Source organism: Tachypleus tridentatus, chromosome 6, assembly GCF_004210375.1.
Source record: "Tachypleus tridentatus isolate NWPU-2018 chromosome 6, ASM421037v1, whole genome shotgun sequence".
In the NCBI taxonomy this organism is placed as follows: domain Eukaryota; kingdom Metazoa; phylum Arthropoda; class Merostomata; order Xiphosura; family Limulidae; genus Tachypleus; species Tachypleus tridentatus.
In genome coordinates, this window is record NC_134830.1 from 56,386,517 (window position 1) to 56,412,039 (window position 25,523).

General features: G+C 34.5%; 1 protein-coding gene across 1 annotated transcript in view; it reads left to right on the forward strand.

The window, feature by feature from the left end:
- LOC143252572 (two pore potassium channel protein sup-9-like) overlaps window positions 1–25,186 on the forward strand; it is a 43,915-nt gene extending 18,729 nt beyond the window's left edge. The window contains exon 2 of the mRNA XM_076504911.1: window positions 22,147–25,186. Within this exon, the coding sequence (XP_076361026.1) occupies window positions 22,147–22,973 (827 nt within the window). The 3' untranslated portion in view covers window positions 22,974–25,186. The remainder of the gene's footprint in view (window positions 1–22,146) is intronic.
- The last annotated feature ends 337 nt before the right edge of the window (window positions 25,187–25,523 follow it).

Below are 25,523 nucleotides of genomic sequence, written 5' to 3' on the forward strand. Positions count from 1 at the left end.
TGCCCATCGCAGGGATCGAGCCTCGGTTTTTATCGTTACAAATCCTTAAAATTAACACAAAGCGATCACAATGTACTACAAGCGTGTGAACGAAACTCATATATTTTATCAAAATAAAAAAAATATTTTTTTTATACATAACAGAGCAGAATGAAACTAACCAGTTTTTCGACAAATAACATGTACGTTTAAACAGAATTACTGAGAAAATGAGTAAGAAAAAAGTCGTGAACTAAGATGTTCCAAGAAATGCGACTGAGCCAAAAGTGATTTTCAGAAGTCATGTAATTTTTACAAATAAACGTATAAGGTTAATGCAGTTTTACCATCGTTCGTTCGTTAGTTATAACTCCTCTTACGTAACGGACCTAGGCTTAGCTAAAATTAGTTTAGAAGACTTTTCTCTGAAGTTTTAGTCATCTAATTCGATGCCGCGCTTACGTACGACTGGATTAAAGCAATCTAATTGGTGCATTCAGTCATTACGTCAATAAAATTGGACAAACACGACCTAGTTTTTCGTCTGAAAAGTGTTCACCGACAGCTAGCGTGTACTTCGCTATCATTAGCTTTGGGCTACTTCATTTAAGGTCACCATTACAAAAACCAGTCTGTCGTTTATTTGTTTCGAACGTTCATAAAAAGCTAGAGGGAATGCAATACTCAATAACACACACCGCCAACTCATGCTCTACTCTTTTTTTCTGGATAAAAAGCGGGATTTGACCGTCAGCTTCATAGCGCAGCCACGGTCACAGTGTGCGCACGTTAACCATGAAACTTCGGTGTCACAGCCTGTGGAAATTCGGCTTCTGTTAGTCGCTACTACTGAAATGAATATTTGTGTATTTTGCGATAAATGTAGTGTTTTACACTATAAGATGTTCTCATTACAACAAACTGAGCATTAGACAATTAATATCATATATAACTCCTGCTAACTAACATTACTCAAGTTCCACTTTTATGATGTGGTAAAACACATTTTGTTGCAAATTTATTTATGTTCAAGTTGAAAATCTAATCATGTCATGGTTTATGTATATACATATATATAGAGAGAGAGAAAGAGAGAGAGAGATAGGTGTGTAAAGGATATAAAGATATTTTAACCTCTTTGTTTACGACCGAAAGACATTTATAGGCACTGCATGTTTATCATATATATACGAACTCGAGAACGTAAGATCCCAGAAATAGCTAATTCTGACACTGCTCAGGGAAATCTCAGTTAGAAATATTTGCGTTTTGAAAGTTGGATATAAATTATTTTCACATATTTACCTGATTGCCCACAACGTGGCTCAGCTGTTAGTCTTAGGGTTTATAGTTTTAAAAGTCTGGTTTCGATACCCGCAGTGGGCAGAATCCGATATCTCATTGAGTTGCTTTGTACTTAGCAGTAACTAGATCTAAACACCATTCCAGTAGTAATTTTTTTGTACACAACAACTGCATAATTGTTATCCACGAATTTAGCGAAAAGCTACAGCTACACTGTTCTTCCACAATGCTAGTTCCAGAATTTTCGTCTTTCGAAACCCATTCGCTGTAAGGAAAACAAAATATTTTTGAGATCGTTAATTCGAAATAACTTTTAAGTTTTTTCAAATATTGTTTTGTATTGAGTGTTCCCTTTGGGTGATAAAATTCGTTTGGAAATTCGCAGAAAAATCTTTTGAAGGTCCACATGATGATGAAAAACATTATTTACCATATGTTCTTAACCCTTACACTACTTATCATTTGTAAATGATTCGTATAGAATTAAACAAACAACAACAAACAAACTTCAATATTAAAATCTTCACACTACAGTAGTTTCATTCATGTAGTTTGATAATATAAATAACTGTGTTTGTCGTGTCCAAGCTGGCCTGATGGGCTTTGTTGGTATTATGAGAAAGGCCTCGCATGTACTCAGTACAGCGTGTGCGGCGTATTGTTACAAGTTTTTCTTTACTTCCAGTCGTGAGGTTTTAGAATCTCCTTGGAAGCGTTAGATAGCAAGCAACGTTATTACTTGTGAGTGATGCTTTATATGGTATCGTGGACGTGAAAGTTCAAGAGTACAATTCGTCAACTGTTGTTATTTTATTTTTTCTTTCATTATTCTTACCAACGTTGTCAAACGATTGGAAGAAAATAAACACACAAGGCGATAACCAATTTTTCGTAATTTTACACCATTTCTGCCTGAAAATTAAAGTAGAAGAGCTCTGGATTTCGGAGCTGTCGGTTCAGTTTCTACTTCTTGTGATACCACGAAATATTCCTCGTGTTTTAAATTGTGGTTGAGTTATAAGAGTGAGAGCCAGTGTCCCTCAGCGTAAATGGTAGGTTGTAGACTGCTGTTGATTGGCTGCCTTCCATCAGGTCAGTAGGTTGAAAACAGAGATGTTAACAAATAGATTTAGTAGTTTTGCTATCAATACAAAATATAATCTGTTATATCACCATAACATTCTCGCACACATGTCATTTCCAGTTTTTCTTAAAGCAATATGTTGAGAAGACTGATATAATATTTCATAGATTAATTATAGTTTCTGGTCTGATATTTGATATACAACTATTTAAGTTTGATTTGTATATTGCTTTTAATCATATTAATGTTTTCAATAAAGTGACGTCAATTATTACTGATATTATTGATTAAGACATAATTCCGAAAAGAATATTTAAAAATGTAAGTTATTGTATGCGCTTCCTTCTAACGAAACTGTTCATGGTTATTAATTACACTTAGAACCAGAGATTAGTCCATCTGAAACCGGAAATTACAGTAAATGTTGCATTTAAAGCAGACAATAAATAAGTTAGAGTTCACTGTTGTTCCATCGTGAAGTCATAGAACTTCGTTTATTACAATACGTAAAAATTAATTAAGCACATTTCAATGCTATGAGACATGTTACTTGTTGGAAGCCATGCCATTTGAGGCTTCTCTTTACTAACATTATATCTGAATTTCCATTGAATTCTGTCTCGATATACCACAAGTCTGGTTCACAATAAACATTGATAATTTTATTAATTAATTAAAATACTGTATACTCACTTTTACAATACTCAGTATTATATGTGAAATCCAGTGGCGGGTTAACGAGAGGGCAGATGGAGCTACTACCCAGGAGCCCCGAGGCAGATAGCTGACTTTAGCTGAAACTTCTTGGCATTAGTTGTGATAACTGATAGGGTTTTTATTGAATGACATAGACGTTGTGACAGGACTAGGCGTTAGCTGAAACTCTCTGGCACTAGTTGTGACAACTAGTGGGATTTATATAAAACACTTTCACCGTAAGATAGCAATCTTGAAATCCACAATTGTCTGTGCTGTGTCAAACTCTGCATGTGGAGATTTTGAAATCGAGCTTTATTTAGAAAAAAAATGTTTTTAATAGAAAGGTGTTTATCATATAAATATATATATGTGTGTGTGTGTGCGCGATCTAAAGATTTACCCTATCTTCCTTCTTTTATTACCAGAAAACAAATAAGTGTTATTAATGTTTCCGGTGTCGTCTTGTGTTTCTCCTAATAAACCCGGTGAAGTGACGTTAGCGTATTTCTACGTTTTATTTTGCTCCTGTAGAAGAAATTACTAAATGAATAAACGGAATGCTCCACAAATACCTTCTGTAACTAAGCATATGTCTGTGTGATTAATCTATAGTATATCCAGTATAATTCTAGAAAAACAAACCACCTGCTTTCGTTGTTGTTCTATGTCTGGCGTTCGACATATACTGTCGGTATGTAAACATTCTAAGGTTTTCTACCGCAGTTTGACGTAATTTTCACAGTATTAGAAAAAGTATTCTTGAACAAACTTTTTGTGTAAAAACAAAAAAGCGTATTTTTAAACAGCTTTCTGATATAGAAATATATTTAATATTTTGTTCTGTTCTATGTCTGGCGTTCGACATATACTGTCGGTATGTAAACATTCTAAGGTTTTCCACCGCAGTTTGACGTAATTTTCACAGTATTAGAAAAGTATTCTTGAACAAACTTTTTGTGTAAAACAAAAAAGCGTATTTTAAACAGTTTTCTGTTCTAGAAATATATTTAATAATTTGTTCTGTTTTTTGTTTTTTTTCACAGCCTCCACTAAGCTGGCTCAACTGTAAGGTTTATAACGCTAAGAACCGGGTTATGAAACTCATGGTGGATACAGCATAAATAGCTCACCATGTAGCTTTGCTCTTAACAATACATAAATAAACCGCTCTAACTCTAGGCCTAAAATAAATATTAATTTTAATTTCGTAAGAACGCATAAATTTAACAGTATTCCCTTCTTCTAGATATATTTGTGATACAGTATTAATTAATGACCGTATTTTATAATTATATTTGCTTAACACTGAAAAACAAATAACTCTTCTCAAACTGACATAAAATAGCGCTGTTGTAAGCCTAATCTCCCATCAGCATCTGAAATAAGTAACAAAACACATCGATTAATCTTACTTTTGTATTTGGTGAGAATTTTTATCATATTATGAAAATATTACACATATTAGAACATATAAGCCGTTTCTTTCAAAAAACAACAACAACGTGATTTTGTTTTATTTGTAAGTTGAGCTTAACTAGAATTTATCTGCCCTGCTTTGTTCCGTCAGCATGATGGATTTTTTTTTCTGACTCCTCAAGCAAAGCTGAATAAAAAGGGGGAGGTGGCTATCTGCTTATAACCGTCCTTAATTTTAAACTGATGAACTACTTGGAAGCTAGTCATCAGCACCGTGTTTGGCATGGCAGGGTGGTTATGGCACTCGACTCGTAATCTGTGAGCCACAGGTTCGAATCTCGTAACTGAGCATGCTTGACTATTCAGTCTTGAATATCTCATAATGTGACGGTCAATTCGTTGGTAACAGATTAACTAAAGGATGCGTTGCAATATATCACTTCAAAATTAGTGATGTCTACCACAAACAGCTTTCATGTGGACTCCGCGAAATTCAACAAAAAACAGCGCCGGCTGCTAACTTGTGATGGTAAAGAATGTTGAATTATCTATTCAGTTTCAACTAATGTAAATTAATATTTGCATCAGTTGCTCAGAAAAAGTGGTTTATTGCAGTACATTTAACAGTCCGTATGAAAAAAAATTAAAAAAACAAAAAATACGCATCTAAAAAGCCGTAGACATGTTTACCTATTAATTACCTGCTGGTACTGATTCTGACGTCACATTTAGAAACAATCGTGTTAATAATCAAGCCACTACTGAGAAATAAAATCAACAACACTTTTTAGCTCGTTATATTCTTCTGTTTGAAAACAGTTAATGGCTGCACTGCTAAAAGCTGTGAAAGTTGTTCTATTTGTCTTCTGGCAAGAGATTTCCTGGAAGTAAAATGTCGATATTGTGATATAAATTTAAGGTGTGTTCACTGAACAGGCTAACTGAAGTGTGTCTTTGTCACTGTGTTAAAGTCATGTTGCGTTTTATATGTAAGCTGAATTATGTTAACAGTGTTGGTTAGAGTATGTAGCATAAATAAGTGAGAATAGAATTTAGTAAAAATAATTTTTAAAAAGGGTTAACCTAAGTCTCCTACGCCGGCCGAATATGGTAACATATTAAAAGGTTTACGGCCGAAAATGTCGCTAATAACACTTAATTGTTTGTTTGTTGAATTTCACGAAGAGCTACTAAATTACTACCTACGCTAGCTTTCCTTAATTTTGAATTAACACATTAGAGGGAAGGCAGCTATTCAATACCACTGGCTGCCAACTTTTGGGCTACTCTTTTACTAACAGATAATAGGAATCATTTTCAAGTTATAATGATGCAACCAACGGTTGAAAAGGCGAGTATTTCTAGGCCATCCATACAGTACGTAAGTGGTTTGGTTTGTTTTGCATTTCGCTCAAAGCTACTCGAGGGCTATCTGCGCTAGCCGTCCCTAATTTAGCAGTGCAAGACTAGAGGGAAAGCAGCTAGTCATCATCACCCACCGCCAACTCTTGGGCTACTCTTTTACCAACGAACTATGGGATTGACCGTCACATTATAACGCCCCCATGGCTGAAAGGGCGAGCATGTTTGGTGTGACGGGGATTCGAACTCGAGACACTCAGATTACGTACAAATCGAGTGTCTTAACCACCTAGCCATACCGGGTCTAGTACGTAAGTACCATCTTATAAATTTGAATTTTTGTGTTTATCGTTGTTAAGCCTCGTTAAATTAGCTGCATTATTATTATTATTATTTTTTTTTTTTATATTTCTCGCCCATGAAGTAATTTTAATTTACTTTCTTCAGGAGTTATTGATAATTTGTATGAGCTAAAAAGATTATTTTTATACAATAAACAAAATCAGAAATTCAAGTATATTTATGTCGTATACCACGTTTCTTCTACTCCCTAAGTTAATGTGTAATTTATTCGAAATATCTATTGTTATTGTCTTTTCAGTTCAGTTTGGACGCAGGAAGTTGCTTAAATAAGCACTTCTAAGTTTTCGTGATCCTAGGGAACTGGACTAACCAATTAAAAAAGCTTTTGACGTTCTAACATAACAGACTATCTTTTCTGTCGGCGAATAGGATAATAGCCCAATTTTCCACCCTTGCACTTCAGTAATAGAAAACAGAGGTCATATCGTTGAGGAGTGACTTGTCAACCAGATTTTTTTTTTTTTTTTGGTTTAGAAAGTTGAATATAAAACAACTTTAACTATTATTTAACTTTCGCTTCCTTGCTTTAACTCGTAGTGAGAGACTTTTTGTATTTTGTCTTTGGGTTTCACATAAATATTTTAGCGTCGTAGTTCAACGTATAGTGGTAAAACACTTTGCATTGGCGAATACAGTTCATAAAGGTTTAACTTTTTCTTCTTAATTGTGCCATAGACTCACTTTCCCCTGTTTTGTTTTCTCTTTTGTAGTTTGTATTATTTATGTTCGTACAAAACGTGAGGAACTTTCCGCGTATATATACTTTCTTCCAGAAAAATTCAAGCTGAGGCAAAGTCGAAAGACTAATCAGACGCAGAATCCACAACTTAATGCCCTTCCATTTCTCCGGTTATTGGGTCCCAAATGACTACTCTGAGAGAAATTCATGATTCGGAAAAATATGAGATTTTGTTTTGTAAGTGGTATTATTTAGGTCTGTAAACTGAGAAAATTCTGCAAACACAATTTCTTTGTGATGAGAAAAACAACGATAAAATACCAGAGTACTCTGTATTCTTTGTTAATTAGCTAAATATAATCTTGAAATCCCAGGTTTAAAGACTATCAATGTGTGCCGTACACTCTGTCTTCCCTACTGTAGTTAATGTTAGGGTTACGGGAAAGCAATGTTTCTTCCTTACACAGTAAAATATCTTTTAAAAAATAGGTATTTAGAGTTTAATCAATTACTTAATTAATCCCCATCATTATCTAATGACAGTGTGCCATTTTTCAATCAAGCTTTCGATTCTCCGATGACAGAAGGAAGTTTCCTTTGAGACACTGAATTCTGCAAAACATCAGTATTTCTGAAAGTTTTATCGCTGGTATATAGAACTGAATAATTGGTAATGTCAGGAGAGTGTGACAGGACTTCCCAATCTAAACCTGTGATGTTGTTAAGAGTCATTCTTGTAGGTGGTCTCTCACTATCATGCCGTCGAATAACTAATTTTCTGTTGATTAATGTTGGAGGTTACTCAGTGAAAGTCTGGTGCAAGTTGTCCAATTATTGAGAATAAATGTGTCCAGTTATTATGTGATTCGGTTTCAATAACTCAAAGTGAATTAGACTGATTCTGTCCCACCAAACGGACAAAAACAACAACAAAATTATATGGGTGTAGACTTGGTTTGGCTGTCGGAACTGAGTTCAGGCCGAAGCTAAGCCACTGATTTTTGGGCTTGGTGTTGATAATAAGAATCCATTTCTCATCTCCTGAAACAATCTGATCAATAAATGGTATTTTTCATGTCTGGTCATCAATGGTTTGCAAGCTGTTATACACTGGGCTTTGTTGTCATCTGACAGTTCGATGTGTGGAACCTGAATACCTTGCCTGTTTGACCTTACTGACTTTACTGTTTAAGACATTCTTGAACGCTACACTAAGAAGTGTTATGTTTTTCTCACAATTTGTTGGATGATTTGATTGGAAACTAACTCAACTTCTGACCTAAGAGGTCACTGTCCAACTCTACTGTTCTTCTTGAACGTTGGCAACCTGAGAGGTCAAAATCACTTGATCTAAATATCCTGAAGCACCGCTAACATCTGTAGATACTCAAATCATCTTTATAAACTGGACAAATGATTTTGGTTGCTTCCTTTTCCTTGTTACCTTTATGAAACTCATAGAACAAGCAATGTCAAATGTGATTCTCGTGAGGAATGTGGCCAGTTTATCTAATTAAAAGAAAACTAATTATGTTAACAAAATTGAGGAGCAAGAGGGATTGTTTTGCCTGTTAAATAAAATTCACCTGAAAAAAGAAACGGAAGCACATAATTAGAAACGTTTGACTCTTATAAAGCATCACGTCCCCAGTTGCGGAACATTATTTCGCAGAAATAGAACGCAAAAAATATATAGACCCTTGAACTGAAATGTATCACAGGATCCCCAGTAACTGGGAGGGTCGTGGCCTAATGACTATTTTACTGAACTGCGAATTTTAGGGTCCACGGCAAAAACGCACTCCACATTTCAGAGGCATGGGTGTTCTATATGAATTACATTCAAATTTAACTATTACATTAGGATTGCTTAAAAGTTGGCAGTAAGCACTGTGCACTAGCTGATTTCCATATGTCTTTTCTGTCAAATAACAATTATGGACAGTTAGCGCAGGGTGTCGTTCTGTAACTTCACGCGAAATTCCGAAACATAGAAATTAAACTGTCGCCAATTAAATGAACTCTAAGGTTGAAATTAATTTTAATACAAAAATGGTTTAAAAGACAGGCAAATAATAATTAATATTAATTTATCACGCTTTAGAAATTAAGATATGTTTTTATTTGGCCCGGTATGGCCAAACGTGTTAAGGCGTTCGACTCGTAATCTGAGGGTCGCGGGTTCGAATCCCCGTCGCTCCAAACATGCTCGCCCTTTCAGCCGTGGGACCGTTGTAATGTTACGGTCAATCCCACTATTCGTTGGTAAAAGAGTAGCTCAAGAGTTGGCGGTGGGTGGCGATGACTAGCTGCCTTCCCTCTAGTCTTACACTGCTAAATTAGGGGCGGCCTAATTTTACAGTTTTACAGTACGGTCGATCTATTTTTGGGATATATGACGAACTTTTGAGGAATATTACGTCATTCGAAATTGCGTCAGAAGGGCAAGGAGACCAGTTAAAAAACAACTTCTTATCATTTCAATGAAGAAAAAACGGTATCAATGGGGTATGAAATACAAGAACTGGACGCAAGAACAATGGAGGAAGATGTTATTCAGTGACGAGACTCATTTTTTCGTACAGGGTCAAAGAAGTCGCATGTTCGCAGATCTCCAGGTGAGAAAATTCGATAACCTCTCATCAATCAGTTCGTAAAACATCCCTTGAAGAAGATGTTTTGGGGCTTTTTCAGCTACTATGGCGTCGGAAGCTTACATATCGTAGAAGGTATGATGCGAGGACCACAGTACATCGAAGTTTTGCAGAGAAGAGTCGTTCCAGAATTGAAAAAGAGATTTCCAGATGTATATATGCAAAAACGGCTCGTTTGGGTTGAGAAAATATTTTACGTAGAAGAGCGAACAACGTTTCGACCTTCTTCGGTCATCGTCAGGTTCAATCACGGCGATTGTACGAGAAGTGTAAGTCTTTGTGTTTTTCTAAGTGTATTTGTACTTACCTGTTACCATTATGTCTGAACTAGCATACCGTACACCACTATTAACAGTACACGCTCACACGATCGTTAAGAAACTAAGAAATTTAAACCAAAAAATTATCAATAGAAGAAATGACATCTATGTGAACCTGATGATGACCGAAGGTCGAAAGGTTGTTCGCTCTTCTACGTAAAATATTTTCTCAACCCAAACGAGCCGTTTTTACATATATATTTCTCTACAAGTGGGTTTTCTCGACATCACAGATTTACAGATGGATCTGACATTTTTCAGCAAGATCTGGCTCCGTGCCACACATCGAAACTTGTGAAAAATTTTACGACTACAACGCGAATAAAGGTGCTGGGTTGGCCTGGAAACTCTCCGGACTTAAATTCTATTGAAAATCTTTGGGCGATTTGTAAAGAAAGACTTCGGAGAAAAGACTGTGCTACGAAAGGTAAGCTAATTGAGGCCATAATTGAGGTGTGGTACCCGCGACCCTCGGATTAGGAGCTGTGATAGTGATTAATCATATGTAGCGAAAATGTAAGTTGTAAATGTAAATGAAGCCGCCCCGCGTGCGCTATGTGGTCCACGAGCAACCGGATGGACAATTCAGTTTTAGATCATACGTTTTTATGTAAGGTGTAAGAAATATCGTTTCTTTGTAAAATGTACCAGACTATATACCTAGACTTATCTGTTTTCTATTTGAATATTTTGATAATGTTGAATAATATTCTGATTATATTTACGTCGTAATTTAACATATCTTTTCGTTTTTGAAGCTTTGAACTGTCATGCATTCAAGCGGAACTGAAGTCTTTTAGTGTGTAAAGTAGTGAGGCAGACGGTGGAGAAATAGGGAACAAAAATTTATTTTTATTTTGGGCGTAAAAAGATGTTGAATCTTATTTAATAAATACATATTGATATGAAGTGAAGAATTAGTGTTGTAATAAATGTAAAAATTTAAGAAAATCGTTCTGAGTTAACGAATGTGATTAAATGAAACATTTTATAGCAATGTTTTGAAATTATTGCGCCATCTATTGGATTCTTTTTATTTCATCAAAACTTATTTTAGAGCGCACTGAAGCAATAAACTTGTCACGGTAATTTAAATTGCAGGCTTAAAATATAAAGTCAAACCACATTTATGCTAACATAAACGTTAATAACTTTTAGAATTTTCCACTTGTATGATTGCTTCAACACAGAGACAAAAGTTATGAGAGTTATAATATCAAGAACTGGCTAGCAATATGCACCTGTAATAAAGTTCTGTCTTTTTATCAATGAAATAAAAACTTGCTTTTCAAACTTACTCTTTTTTATGTAAGTTCATATTTCCAAAATGAGTTTTAATGAGTTTCATAAACAAAGTGATGTGGTGGGAGTAAGAACTGTGAAGGTTGAACCGCTTTAGATTACAAGGGGGAGCATTTTACGAATTTTTATTTACTGAATACGTGATACCCAACGTAGAAATGTGCTCTAACGTAACTTACTCAAGTTAAAACATCTTTTTACACCATGTATATACACTACGTAAAAGTAATTTGAATTATAGACTCACGTCACTATGTTGACGAAAAGTCATTACTTTATTTGTAACTAATGTCAGTTTAAAACTAAATTTATATAGAAATAAACTAAGGCATTATGTCATTTGTCTTGTACGACTAAAATGTAAGGAATGGCAGAAAATTACTTATATGTTTTTTTAGGGTGAGTTGTGTAATCCCCAGATCCCCATTTGAGAGATTGTCGCCCCCCCAAGGCTATGTTTCCACGCCAATACCATATCTTATTTCAATGATATAAACAGAATATTGATTTTATTTTTGTCTGAAGTATTGGCAATGTAAGTAGAGTAAGTAATTTATTGTTTTCTATCCTTTAGAATCGGACATCCTTAGAAGATACTCCTAAACGAACCATGATAGTTAATTCTGCAAGGTTGAGTCATATTCAGTCAGTGTTTGGCTGAGTGTTAAGAAAGCTTTTCCTATCATAGGATTTACTTAATATTGTTGGATATTAAGGACAGAATTTAATAGTGCTGTCTGGACCGCCTAATGGGGCTTTTGTAATTTATAACAACTACAATACATGATTGATTGGAGCTCTAACATTAGCTTTAAAAGGTGAACTTATATTTCAGTGGCGATTCTATTGAAAGAATAATTGTTACACAAGGATTGCTGGGTTAAATGTAAGTTTTACAAATGATTTGTTTTGTTTTTGAATTTTTCGCAAAGCTACACGAGGGTTTTCTGCGCTAGCCATCCCTGATTTAGCAGTGTAAAGCTAGAGGGAAGGCAGCTAATCATCACCACCTACCGCCAACTCTTGGGCTACTCTTTTACCAAAGAAACCAAACTTTTATTTTCTGAAGACAAAATGTTTAAATGGTTTTGAATTACTGATGTTCATAACGTTTGTTTAAATAACGTAGTTTTTTCAGACGTATGTGTATTTTATTTACGTGATAATATATGCAATTAGTTATCTATGCGTATTTTCCCAATAATATTTTCATGTAATGATCTGTTACTAAATAAAGAAGTTTTTAAGATATAACTTAGATTGTATAGAATTCCAACTCGGCCACTAAAACACGCAAACACTTAGATAGATTGTATTAAAACATTGACTCTATATTAAACATTAGACACCAAATTAAGTTACTTATCCTTAGCTATATAAAATACATGTCACGCATTGAAACACTATATAATCAGATGTCTATCCTTGACTATAACCCAGATGGTTTATCAGTAAGTCTGAGGGCTTTAAACACTAAAATTCGGGTCTAGATACTCGCAACGGGTACAACAGAGATGGTTTGTAGAAAAATATATTTTCCTATGTTGGTCTACAGTGAATTGTTACCTGAGAAGCCTGAGGCATAGTAAAGAAAAGTGCGAGCTTCTTCCAGTAACTGAGTATCTTAAGTTTCACTGTCCAATTGTAGTGACGTTTTTGTTTTTGTACTGCGAACGTTATAGTAGCACAAGTATATGCTTGTTATGAGAACAACTGGGATTTTGTATTGAGCAACTATGTTATCACTTGAAGCGACTAACCACGGGAGGCAATGCGTAACCATAGAAACAAATCAATAAATGTAAATTCCTTCCATTTCATTCACGTAATTGTTATGGGTCAACAAGAATATAATGTAGGATTTAATGAGGTAACTGTTACAGTTATTAGAGATCTGTAAAATGTTAGGTAATATTTATTTTATCGAACAGCCTAATTAGTGCATTTAATTCTTGGACTTTCTAAAAACACTAACAGATGGCGTAGATTACGATTTACTCGATTAACACAACTAACAACAGTAAAATACTATATTAATCGAAGAAACTGTAGTGAAAACTATAGATGCAAGCATTGATGAAGAAATACTAAGTTAATGTAACGAATAATTTTAAAACACCGTATTATTGCAACTCAAACTACTAAAATATAAATTAAACTGGCTAAGTTTCGTAAGTTCCCCTTTAGGTGATTAGTTAAAACGTTTCTGTAGAATCCTTCGTCCCCGAACTACTAACTTCTGTTTGTAGTGTTATAAGCTGACTTATAACACTAGAAACCGGGTTTGAATTCCTGTGGCGCAATTGGCAGACGACAGATAGCCCATTGTACAATTTTCTGCTTAACTGCAGAGTAGCGCTATTAAATAAACTAAATAACTTAAGTTTGTGACACCTCGAATTTCAATGCTAAACATTCAGGGTTTAGCATTCCCATCAGGGAATCAGGGTTTGATTCCCATGCGATATAATTTATTTTTAACATTAAAGTTCGGTTTGTTTTGAATTTCGCGCAAAGCTACTCGAGGGCTATCTGCATTAGCCGTCCCTAACTTAGCACTGTAAGACTAAAAGGGAGGCAGCTAGTCATCACGATTTATCGCCAACTCTTGGGCTACTTTTTTACCAACGAATAGTGGGATTGACCGTTACATTATAAATCCCCCACAGCTGAAAGGGCGATCATGTTTGGTGTGACGGGGATTCGAGCCTGCGACTCTCGGACTACGAGTTAAGTGTTTTAACCACCTGGCCATGCCGAGCCCTAACATTCAAGTGTAAAACCGACCGTATTTCTTGGAACAACAACGAGGCATAAACGCAATCTATAAAAAAAAAAAACCATAAAACGGCACATTTGGTGGAGTATGTAATCCTGAAATATTATAATTGATCTTACGCCTGTAATTAGTGATCTAACCAATAAGGTCATAAAATACTTACCAATAAATGATTATGTTGTTTTAAATTAGACATATAATAACGTTTATTCTCTTATTTATTGTTGGTTTGGCGCAAACTACTCAATGGGTCATCCACATCCTGTCAATCGTGAAGGATCGAACCCATAATTTCAGCATTGCAAATCTCTAAATGTACATCTGTTCCACCGAAAGAGAGAAACTGCGACTAATTACAGTGATGTCTTTTAGGCCCTAAACTTGAAGAGCTATAAAAACAAGCAACATAGAACAGTAAGAATTCCAAAAAAATTGGTGCCCTGCTGAAACAAATATTATTCCACTGTTACGTAAAGTTGCGTTTCACTCAGGCGGAACTTTAGGTTATAATGGAATTCGAACGTGTAGCGTGTAGCAAAGCTTGCATTAGAATGAAAGTAACTTGTTTTAAACAGATGCAAATTTGAATGAGGAAGAATTTTTTAATCGATTTAAAGTAGCTAAATGGTAAAACATTTCAATAAAACTGATAAAAAAGTTTAAGCAGGCCAAGATAAGACTTACGCGATTACCTATTAAATTTTAATACGAGTTTACAAAGCATTTGTGCTTCTAAAATGGACTTGGTTCGCCAAATTTAAAATTATCACCGATTTATTTACAATGTCCGAATTGGCCAAAGAATATTTTGAACGTGTGAAATATTTTAGTGCGAACTTATCTAACGAAATGAGGTTCGACTCCTCTCCGTGGACTCAACAGATAGCCGATGTGACTTTGCCGTAAGAAAACACACACACACATCTAACGAAATAAGAAAGTTACGTCTGGAGATATAGTTGAAATGAATAGTTAAGTGACGTTTTTATTTATTGCTATGACATAGGTATGGATATTTAAATAACCTCTGGTGCATTGGAATAGTTATTTGGATTTTCTTAATTTCTCGCAAAGTTACACGAGGGCTATCTAATTAGTTAACACTTTATAACTGAACAGTAGACACAACCTTTCATTTGTTTGGTGCTTCCGGTCCTTCAATTTTCTCTCATTCATATTTTTTCTTCCGTTGTTTGTTGCTGTTTTTCAAAGTTACTTTAACTGAACTTGTTTTAAATTCTCATATTTGTATTTTTCTTTTCATATTTGTGTTGAAAAACAGTATTTATCAGAAGACGTCCATATGTTGTTCATTAAGTGAGTGAGAATTAGAAAAAATATGATACCTTTTTATAAACCTTCAGGAAACAGAATTATGGGCTTAAGGATGATAGGGCAAATATTGGTCAAAATATTTTTAAAGTCAATTCTAAAAACTTATACCAAGGTGCACACCCTCAAGATACCCTTAGTATACCTGCGATGTTTCAAGTCTCTAGGATTTTTCCTCTTGGAGCTATAGCGATCACATACACGCACAGACAAACTTTTATGTTATTATAGAAAAATATCTAAACAATGATACCCAGGTGCACACTCTCATGATATCCTTAGTATACACGCAAAATTTCAGGTGTCTAAGTTCTTTCCTCTTAGAGCTATGGCAGTCACACATCCACAGTCTCTTTTGTTATTATAGATAATTCCTCCTAATCACAGTAGTAACATATAAGGTAGTTGGTTTTTTAGCGCAAAACTTTATACTGCAGGGAACAGAACCTCTATTTTTTGTTGTTAAGTTCATAAACTTACCTCTGACCCACCGGGAGATTTAGAGATAAGAATAAATCGTTATTGTCCTTTTTTTCAGGAGTGGAGCTATATGCTCTAAACACGGATATTAAACTTACAGTTTTAAAACGTCTATATGTGTATAACTATGTTACTTTTAAAAAGTTGCTTTTCAAAAAGGTCATTTTATTTTTTGAGTAATCTACGTTAACATCCATTTAAATAATCTATACTTTTGACGTAGACTACAGATGGAGAGAAACGTGCATCGAGAGAGGTGACTATCACTGAGACTATGTAAGTTATCTTACTCACCTTGATTTTCTTTCATCCGTGGAAAAACGCTCTAGAAAAAGGAAAGGAGTTCTAGTTGCTGTCAACATTTAATTCCGCTTGGGTGCTTGTGATAAAAATATTCAACATGCTACACCTGAATTTTACATAATTTAAACAGTTAACTGAAACTAGTAAAGAAGTTGTATTTGTTTCAGATAAGAACTCCAAAAACGTCCTTGTTATCAGAGTTTCCATTAGTGACTTCTGTTTATTACGTCATTAAATACAAACGTAACAAGAATAAATGATTGGTCCACGGTCCCTTGTTAGATGGGTTCTGTTTGTTTGTTTTTTTCCTAAGAGCTTTTTTTTTCTACTTCAAAATGCACTCAACGTATCCAAAACTATTAGGACTATGTGATTCATAAAGGAATATTTTTGCGTAAACTATCGCAAAGAAAAAATCACTTTCCTGACCTGGTTCATTGTCGGTAACTTTTTAATAGAAATGTATTAATTAGCCCTCTCCAGTGGCACAGCGGCGATATGTTCGCCGACTTACAACGCTAGAATCCGGATTTCGATACTTGCGCTGAACAGAGCACAGATAGCTCATTGTGTAGCTTTGTAGTTGCAATCAAGAAAACATAAGTTAAAGTTCAAACTGAATCGATTTGTTTCTATGACATTTAAACGGTTTCTTTCCATGATCACGTTATTTATCTGAAGAAAATCACAAATTAGTCGTTTATTTATCAGAATGAAATGGGTTTGTTTTCTTCTCAGATAGATCTACTGTGGCAGTATAAAACAACCATCGTATAAATATTCAGTCTTCTAAATGTTAATGTTCTGGTGTTTTGGTGATTTTAGAAAGTTCTGTCGTTCGAACATTCTGTAGTTTGGGAGTGTTCAGATATTGAACATATATATAATATAATGTAGAGTATATATAATTATTCATCGAACCTCGTGACGCACACATCTATTGTAAAAGTGAAATAGCCAACTAATTTAAATATATGGCCTATAAGTTACTGAAACAATTATAATAATTAATAGTTTTTGTATAAAAGAAACAACAAGGGTTAGAAACGTAATGAACTAAAATCGGTATTTACTCATAGTATAGACGTGTATGTGTTTCCTGCATCTCCAAGGAAGCATTTTCAAAACGAAATTAAGAACAAAGAAATAACGAATCATGACGTGGAAGTTTATGAAATAAAGAACCTTGTATATAATGGTCCGGACAGTGACCTTCGTCTCTTGGTTTCACTCTTTTTACGACAGTTCAGCCTTCAACCACTCGTCTGGATATGTTACCCCCGGAACAACCTCATAGGTGTACGACTATTTTTTTATTTAGGCACTTTTGATCTGGGCGGTATGTTCACAGTTACACTGAAATTTAACATCATTTAATGTTCTGTGTGTTTCACAGTAATTACTACAGTGGATTTAACATCATGTAGTATTGTATGTTTTGCACAATAATTATTATAGTGGATTTAACATCATGTACTATTCTGTATGTTTCACAATAATTACCTTAGTGGATTTAACATCATGTAGTATCCTGAGTGTTTCACAATAATTACTATAGTGGATTTAACATAATTTAATATCCTATGTTTTTCACAATAACTACTTTAGTGGATTTAACATCACGTAGTTTCCTGCGTGTTTAACAATAATTACTATAGTGGATTTAACATTATTAAGTATCCTGTATCTTTCACAGTAATTACTACAGTGGATTTAAGGTTATGTAGTAACATATGTGTTTAACAATAACTAATATAGTGGATTTAACACCATGTAGTATCCTGTGTGTTTTACAGTAATTACTCTAGTGGATTTAAGATTATGTAGTATCCTGTGAGTTTCACAATAACTACTATAATGGATTGAACATCATGTAGTATCCTGTGTTTCACAGCAATTGTTCTAGTAGATTTAACATCATATAGCATCCTGTATATTTTAAAGTAATTACTATAGTAAATTTAAGATTATGTAGCATCCTGTGAGTTTCACAATGACTACTATAGTGGATTGAACATCATATAGTATCCTATGTTTTTACAATAATTACCATAGTGGATTTAACATCATGTAGTACCCTGAGCGTTTCACAATAATTACTCTAGTGGATTGAACATCACGTAGTTTCCTGCGTGTTTAGCAATAATTACTAGAGTGGATTTAACATTACTAAGTATTCTGTATGTTTCACAGTAATTACTACAATGGATTTAAGATTATGTAGTAACCTGTGTGTTTAACAATAACTACTGTAGTGGGTTTAAGATTATGTAGTATCCTGTATGTTTCACAATAATTACCTGAGTGGATTTAACATTATATAATATCCTGTATGTTTCACAATAATTACTCTAGTGGATTGAACATCACGTAGTTTCCTGCGTGTTTAGCAATAATTACTAGAGTGGATTTAACATTACTAAGTATTTTGTATGTTTCACAGTAATTACTACAATGGATTTAAGATTATGTAGTAACCTGTGTGTTTAACAATAACTACTGTAGTGGGTTTAAGATTATGTAGTATCCTGTATGTTTCACAATAATTACCTGAGTGGATTTAACATTATATAATATCCTGTATGTTTCACAATAATTACTCTAGTGGACTTAACATCATGTAGTATTCTGTGTGTTTCACAATGGCTACTATTGTGGATTTAACATCATGTACTATTCTGTATGTTTCACATTAATTACCATAGTGGATTTTGCATTATGTAGTACCTGTGTGTTTCACAGTAATTACTACAGTGGATTTAAGATTATGTAGTAACCTGTGTGTTTAACACTAACTACTATAGTGGATTTAACATCATGTAGTATCCTATGTTTTTAACAATAACTACTACAGTGGATTTAATATGTACTATTCTGCATTTTTCATAATAACTACCATAGTGGATTTAACATCATCTCGTATCCTCTGTGTTTCACAATAACTACTATAGTGGATTTAACATCATGTACCATCCTGTGTGTTTTACTGTAATTACTATAGTGGATTTAAGATCATGTAATATTCTGGGTGTTTTACTGTAATTACCATAGTGGATTTAACATCATGTAGTTTCCTGCGTGTTTAACAATAATTACTATAGTGGATTTAACACCATGTTGTATACTGTGTGTTTCACATTTATTACTGTAGTTTTATATCTTCTAAATTAATTTTATATAAGTGTTAAAAGTTAATGTTTATTACAAACTGGTATATAGAAACATTCATGGATAATTACATCGTTTCAAAAACACCTTTATTATCGCTACAAATAAGTGTGATTTAATAAACTTTCTACTACTTAGAAATATCAACTTGAGAGTGTTTTTAACCCTTATAGCACTCTTATACCATTTCCACTGTATTGTTTTTATATCCTACTTGTAATCCAAGTCTTTCAATATCTTAAGATAAAGTGGCAAACGCTCCAGTAAAGCATACTACCAATATAAGTAGCGATATGACAGCTATAAAAAAAAAAGTCACCAATAGCAATGTGGCAACTTTTAACACGATATATCATAAGTAGTGATGTGATAACGTTAGAAACAATGTATTATCAATAGCGACGTGGCAGCTTTTAAATAATACGTCATCAGCAGTTATTTATTTGTTTTTTTAATTTCGCGCAAAGCAACTCGAGGGCTATATGCGCTAGCCGTTCCTAATTTAGCAATATAAAACCAGAGGGAAGGCAACTAGTCACCACCATCCACCGCCAACTCTTGGACTACTCTTTTACAAACGAAACAGTGGGATTGACCGTAATATTATAACGCCCTCACGGCTGAAAGGGCGAGCATGTTTGTTGTGACGGGAATTCGAACCCACGACTATCGGATTGTTAATCGAGCGCCTTAACCACCTAGCTATGACGGGCCCGTTCAGTGGTTATATAGCAACTTTTAAAACAATATGTTGTCATATATTCAAATTAAACTGCAGACACCTTAGGCGATATAAGGGATAAACAGCCGGATTAGCGATACCTAACATTCAAGTATGATCACCCGTAAGGCAGAACTGCTATTCATATTGAGGACAATTAGTATGCAACACCAGTCGCATACACGACTACCCTCAACCGATAACTGGGACTGACTGTTACAATTATAACGCTTTAACAGTCGAGTGTACAGAACGTGTTCCTTAAAATATCACGGACTAAACCTTAAATCTGTCACATACTGCCCGACTGTTACAATTATAACGCTTTAACAGTCGAGTGTACAGAACGTGTTCCTTAAAATATCACGGACTAAACCTTAAATCTGTCACATACTGCCCGACATGCTAGCCACTTGACCACTCTCGACCCACATTTTTTATAGTTTGGGAGATGGGCCCTGTCGCTTTTCTTTTTATACAGAATAACAAACAACTTTAATGAGTTATATTGGGGGTTAATGATACCTGCTACTTTTTGTATGAAATTTTATTGACTTCTTTTTGGAACTGCTGTAGACATCTAAAATCAGACTAAAAATAACATGAATTTAATGGCCAGTTTATATGACCATTTTTATTTTGTAAAGGCTATTTTGAATTGGAAAAATTCTAACAATTAGAATTCTTCAGAATTGGATACAGACATTTCTATAGGAATCACACATTCATGAAAGGTAGCTAGAACGCAAGGAGAGTTTTCACGTCGTTACTTGACAAAATTTAAGTAGGCTGGTGACAGTGTTAAATTACTGTTAACATACAATTTAACAGTCTAATGATAACACTAAAATCAACTTTCTAATCGAGACTGATAACCTTACTGCCAGGCAATTATTATTAAATATATTAATGAGTTTTAAGTTGCTGTTAACCCTAACAATGAAGTTTTTCATGGAGTCTGATTACGTCATTACCAGACAATTATTAAACAGGTTGACAATAGTGCTAACTTGCTGTTAACCCTAACAATGAAGTTTTTCATGGAGCCTGATTACATCATTACCAGACAATTATTAAATAGATTGACGATAGTATTAAGTTGCTGTTAACCCTAACAATAAAGTTCCTCATGGAGTCTGATTACGTCATTAGCAGACAAGATATGAAGAAGCAATGATAATATTAACATACTAAGATTGATCGCAGAGCTAGTTGAATACACTAGTTAATTAATAGTAGCAGAATCTAGTTTTCGGGAAGCTAAACGAACTGTTAACATACATAATGTTTTTGGAGGTTAACACAAATAAACGTAAGTCTATGATAAGTTTATGATAGGTGATAATGTTAACGAAAATAAATAATTCTAGGATTGGTGATAATGTTAACGTAATTAAGTAAATTTTGGATATGTGATAACGTTAACATAAATAAGTCTAGGATAGGTGCTAATGTTAACGTAAATAAATCTAGGATAGGTGATAATGTTAACGTAAATATGTAAATTTAGGATAAGTGATAACGTTAACATAAATAAGTCTAGGATAGGTGTTAGTGTTAACGTAAATATAGTTATAGTACTTGCAAAACTATATAGAAGTCATATCAAATTCCTCATGGCTCGGCACTCGACTCGTAATCTAACGGTCGCGGGTTCGAATTCCCGTCGCACCAAACATGCTCGCCCTTTCAGCCGTGGGAGCGTTATAATGTGACGGTCAATCCCACTATTCGTTGGTAAAAGAGTAGCCCAAAAGTTGTCGGTAGTTGTCTTCCTTCTAGTCTTACACTGCTAAATTAGGGACGGCTAGAGTAGATAGCCCTCGAGTAATTTTGCGCGAAATTCAAAACAAACCAAATTCTTCATATATTTCTTTATGTGAAATCTATTCTAACACGAAAGACAAAACGCCATCTTTGGTCATAAGCCTTGGCTATTTAACGTGATTAAACATCTTGTTCTCTTTTCGGAGACGTCTCTCACTAATAATTAATTTGGATACTCAACTGAATAAAAAAAATATGACAACTCCAATACGATACTAAAGTTGAGTAAGGAAAAATTGGCCAGTGTTCTGTTAAAACGTGTAGTGTGTTCCCCCCACAATAAATTACTTCATTTTGTTTATAAATTGTTGATTACCAACTTATTATCACGATACTAAACTTTGCTTTCTTTTTTTTACTCTCCCAACAACAGGTTACGGCCACTCAACGCCAGCCACATGGGGTGGAAAAACGTTCTGTATGTTCTACGCCCTGGCGGGAATCCCGTTAGGCCTAGTGATGTTTCAAAGTATTGGAGAGCGACTTAACACCTTTGTGGCCTACCTGTTAAAGACTGTTAAACGTTGTCTAAAGATGAAGAACACGGAAGTCACGGAGACCAACCTTATCTGTCTCGTATCCATCCTGTCCACGTTAGTGATGACCACCGGAGCTGCGGTCTTTTCCTGCTACGAACACTGGAATTACTTTGATGCTTTCTACTACTGCTTTATTACATTAACAACGATAGGTTTTGGTGACTACGTTGCTCTACAGAAAGAAAGCGCTCTTCAAAGCAAACCCGAGTACGTGGCGTTTAGCTTAGTGTTTATTCTTTTCGGCCTTTCTGTGGTATCTGCAGCAATGAATCTCTTGGTGCTTCGCTTTCTCACAATGAACACTGAGGACGAGAGAAGAGACGAGGCAGAAGCTCAGACGGCAGCTCAAGAAGCTGTGCGCCTCGAGGGTGATGTCATCACGGCTAACGGCAGTATCATTTCCGGTCACGGTCCCGATGCATCCGATTCTGATGACGCTACTTCCGTGTGTTCGTGCACGTGCTACTCACTGAAACGAACACCAAAACATAGACATTCCCTGCGATCGTCTAGCAGCGGGAAAAACTTTCATTTGTTCCCCATGCAGGTGCTTAGTGATTCGGACACTAGGGAAGATGTCTTAAGTTCGATGAATGTTGATGTAGACTCCAGTCTTTTTTATACATTGGAAGAGTATAAACAAAAACGAGCCTCTATCTGACGTTCGGAGGCTAAAATGTAATAATGTAAAGTTGATTTAAATTATTTAGAATGACCCGTCTGCCCAGTTCCTTTTTAAAACGACAAAAACAAATATTTAAAAACACAAACATATGTATATGAATTTTGACAACCATATTGTTAATTTTATAATTAAACAACTATAATAATTATGCAGAATATTCATATTGTTCATACCTTCAACATGAGTCTTAGTTTGTACAGTAACTCTTTAGGTGGTATAGAATGGCACAAAGCCGTGTCCTATTAAGTCGTCTTAATACGTTCGATAAAAATTTAAATCGTGTTCTCCTCTACTGGCCCATTAAAGGTTCTCAGTGAGATGGAATAATGAAACTTGTGTTATATACACACGAACCTGGCTTCATGTGTGGTTGGTTTAGTAACCAGCGTGTCTAAACTGTGATTCAAAGAGTTCATACCTCTCGTCCCTTTGTTGCTAATTTATACTCTTTGAGACCGTAAGTCTGCTGCTATTCGGTCAGACAAAGAGTATGCTCAGATAGCCCACGTGCAGGTTTGCCCCCCTCCAATACATTCCCCCAAACATTGTTCGGACAGTTTGATTTTTTTTCCTGTACTGTTTTAAAGTGGTAGGGCAACCAAAGCAACCCAGTGGGTTTTAAAGACATTTTGTAAGACTAATCTTATTCTACTATCTCTTTACGGGTTTTCAATGATTATCTCAACTACGTTTAATCTGACGAAGTTAAGGTCAGCAAGGCTTTCCGAACAGTTCGCGAACTCGTCAGGTCTAGGAGAGTCTCAGTGGTTAAGAGCACGCAGAGAGTTATGTGTTTAGAATATCAAACTGAATTCTGGGTATTTTCTTAGCGGCGATATTCCTGTAGAAATCGGTCAGCTTCGTTTCTTTTCTAACCAAGCACTTGCTCTTATTTAACCAACTGTGTAAGTAAAACAGAGGGTAGCGTGGCCTAGTGTCTAGTTTTTGTACTAGTAGTTAGAAGGTTGCAAGATAGAGACACTTTGTCCTAATTGTTTCAGTCTATACAGCTCTATATGTGGGAGTTAACCTGCGATGGACTGGCATCCCGTCCAGGTGAAATGTATCACCATTTACATCTGTTTATGCCATAGAAATCGAAGTAAGACTATGGCTCCTAAGGAATGATTTTAACTCGATAGTCAAAAACCTTTGTCATTCATATTTGAATTTACACTAGCTTTCTATTTCAAAAATCTTATATATATATATATCACAATTTCAATTTACCATTTGTAAACAAATTCAATTTTCAGGCTTTCCTAGTCATATAAAATAAGGAAAAAGCGAAAGTTCTTTGAAATATCCAGAACATCTCGAAATAATAACCTTGACATGTAAAGCTGTTTGAACATACTCTATGTTTCTATATTTAGCTGAGTATTTTTTTTATTATTTTTCCATGTGCTTTTCCTTCCAATCTTCAGTGAAGTTTTGTAATTGGTTTTGAAGAGCTGATAATTCTCATAAGAGCAAAATCTATAACATTTAATCATAGTAACAAATATTACTAAATTTATATTTTGAAAGAGCCTTAATTCTATTAAAGTATTTATCCTACAAATTATATTTATTAAAGGAACATAAGAACGTGATGTTTATGCATCGTATTACTAAATTTCGAAATAAGTCTCAAAAATAACGAACTACTTTTAAAGGAATTGTTTTATTATTATTTTCCAGCTATGAAACACTTTGTAAAATGAGTTGAAAATGTAGACTATGATTCTTTGTTGCACTAAGTGACCACTGATATAAAAAAAAAAAAGGTTTAATTTTAAAATTTTCGAATCTTTCTAAATTAGCTAATTAGTTTCTAGAAGTTATTGAAGTAATGGAATAGTACCTCTATCATCGAATAATGTAATGATAATTTCACTTAAAGTCCTTTTTTATTTCAGGTTTAATCTTAGCTGCCATTAAAATTGTTTTTCTTTTTCATGAAACCATTTTTATTAGTATGCATCACGATTCTAAGGGTATAAGTATTTATCTCAGAATATTGTATAGATGTTTATAATCTTTTATATGCAGATAATTATAGCAAATGTGAGAATGCGTTGTAGACTGCATCTCTACAAGACGATGATGCTTCTTTACTAAAATTGATAATCCAACGGATCGTTGTTTCTATACGAATGACATCAAAATATCTGCTTGTCAAGAAATGTTAACATATCTCAGGAAAGTCTCCTCTTCTATGTATTTAATAAAATATGTTCATATAAACTGTATGACTCAAACATTTTTTTTTTATTATTTAAGGATATAAGAATTAATATTATGTGCGAACACTATTTACATTTAACCTTGATTATGTTTCGTTTTCTCTCAAACAAATCCCACTTCTAACACTATTACTTAAAGGTTGTTACTGTTAGCTGAGTGGTTTTATATTGCTGTAATGCTATTTTCGTTGGTGGTTTTTAAATTTATCCGGTGAAAATATCCAGTCCATTTCAAATGACAAATTAGTTGATATTTTCCTTGACATCTTTATATGTTTATATGGTATGGTCACTTTTA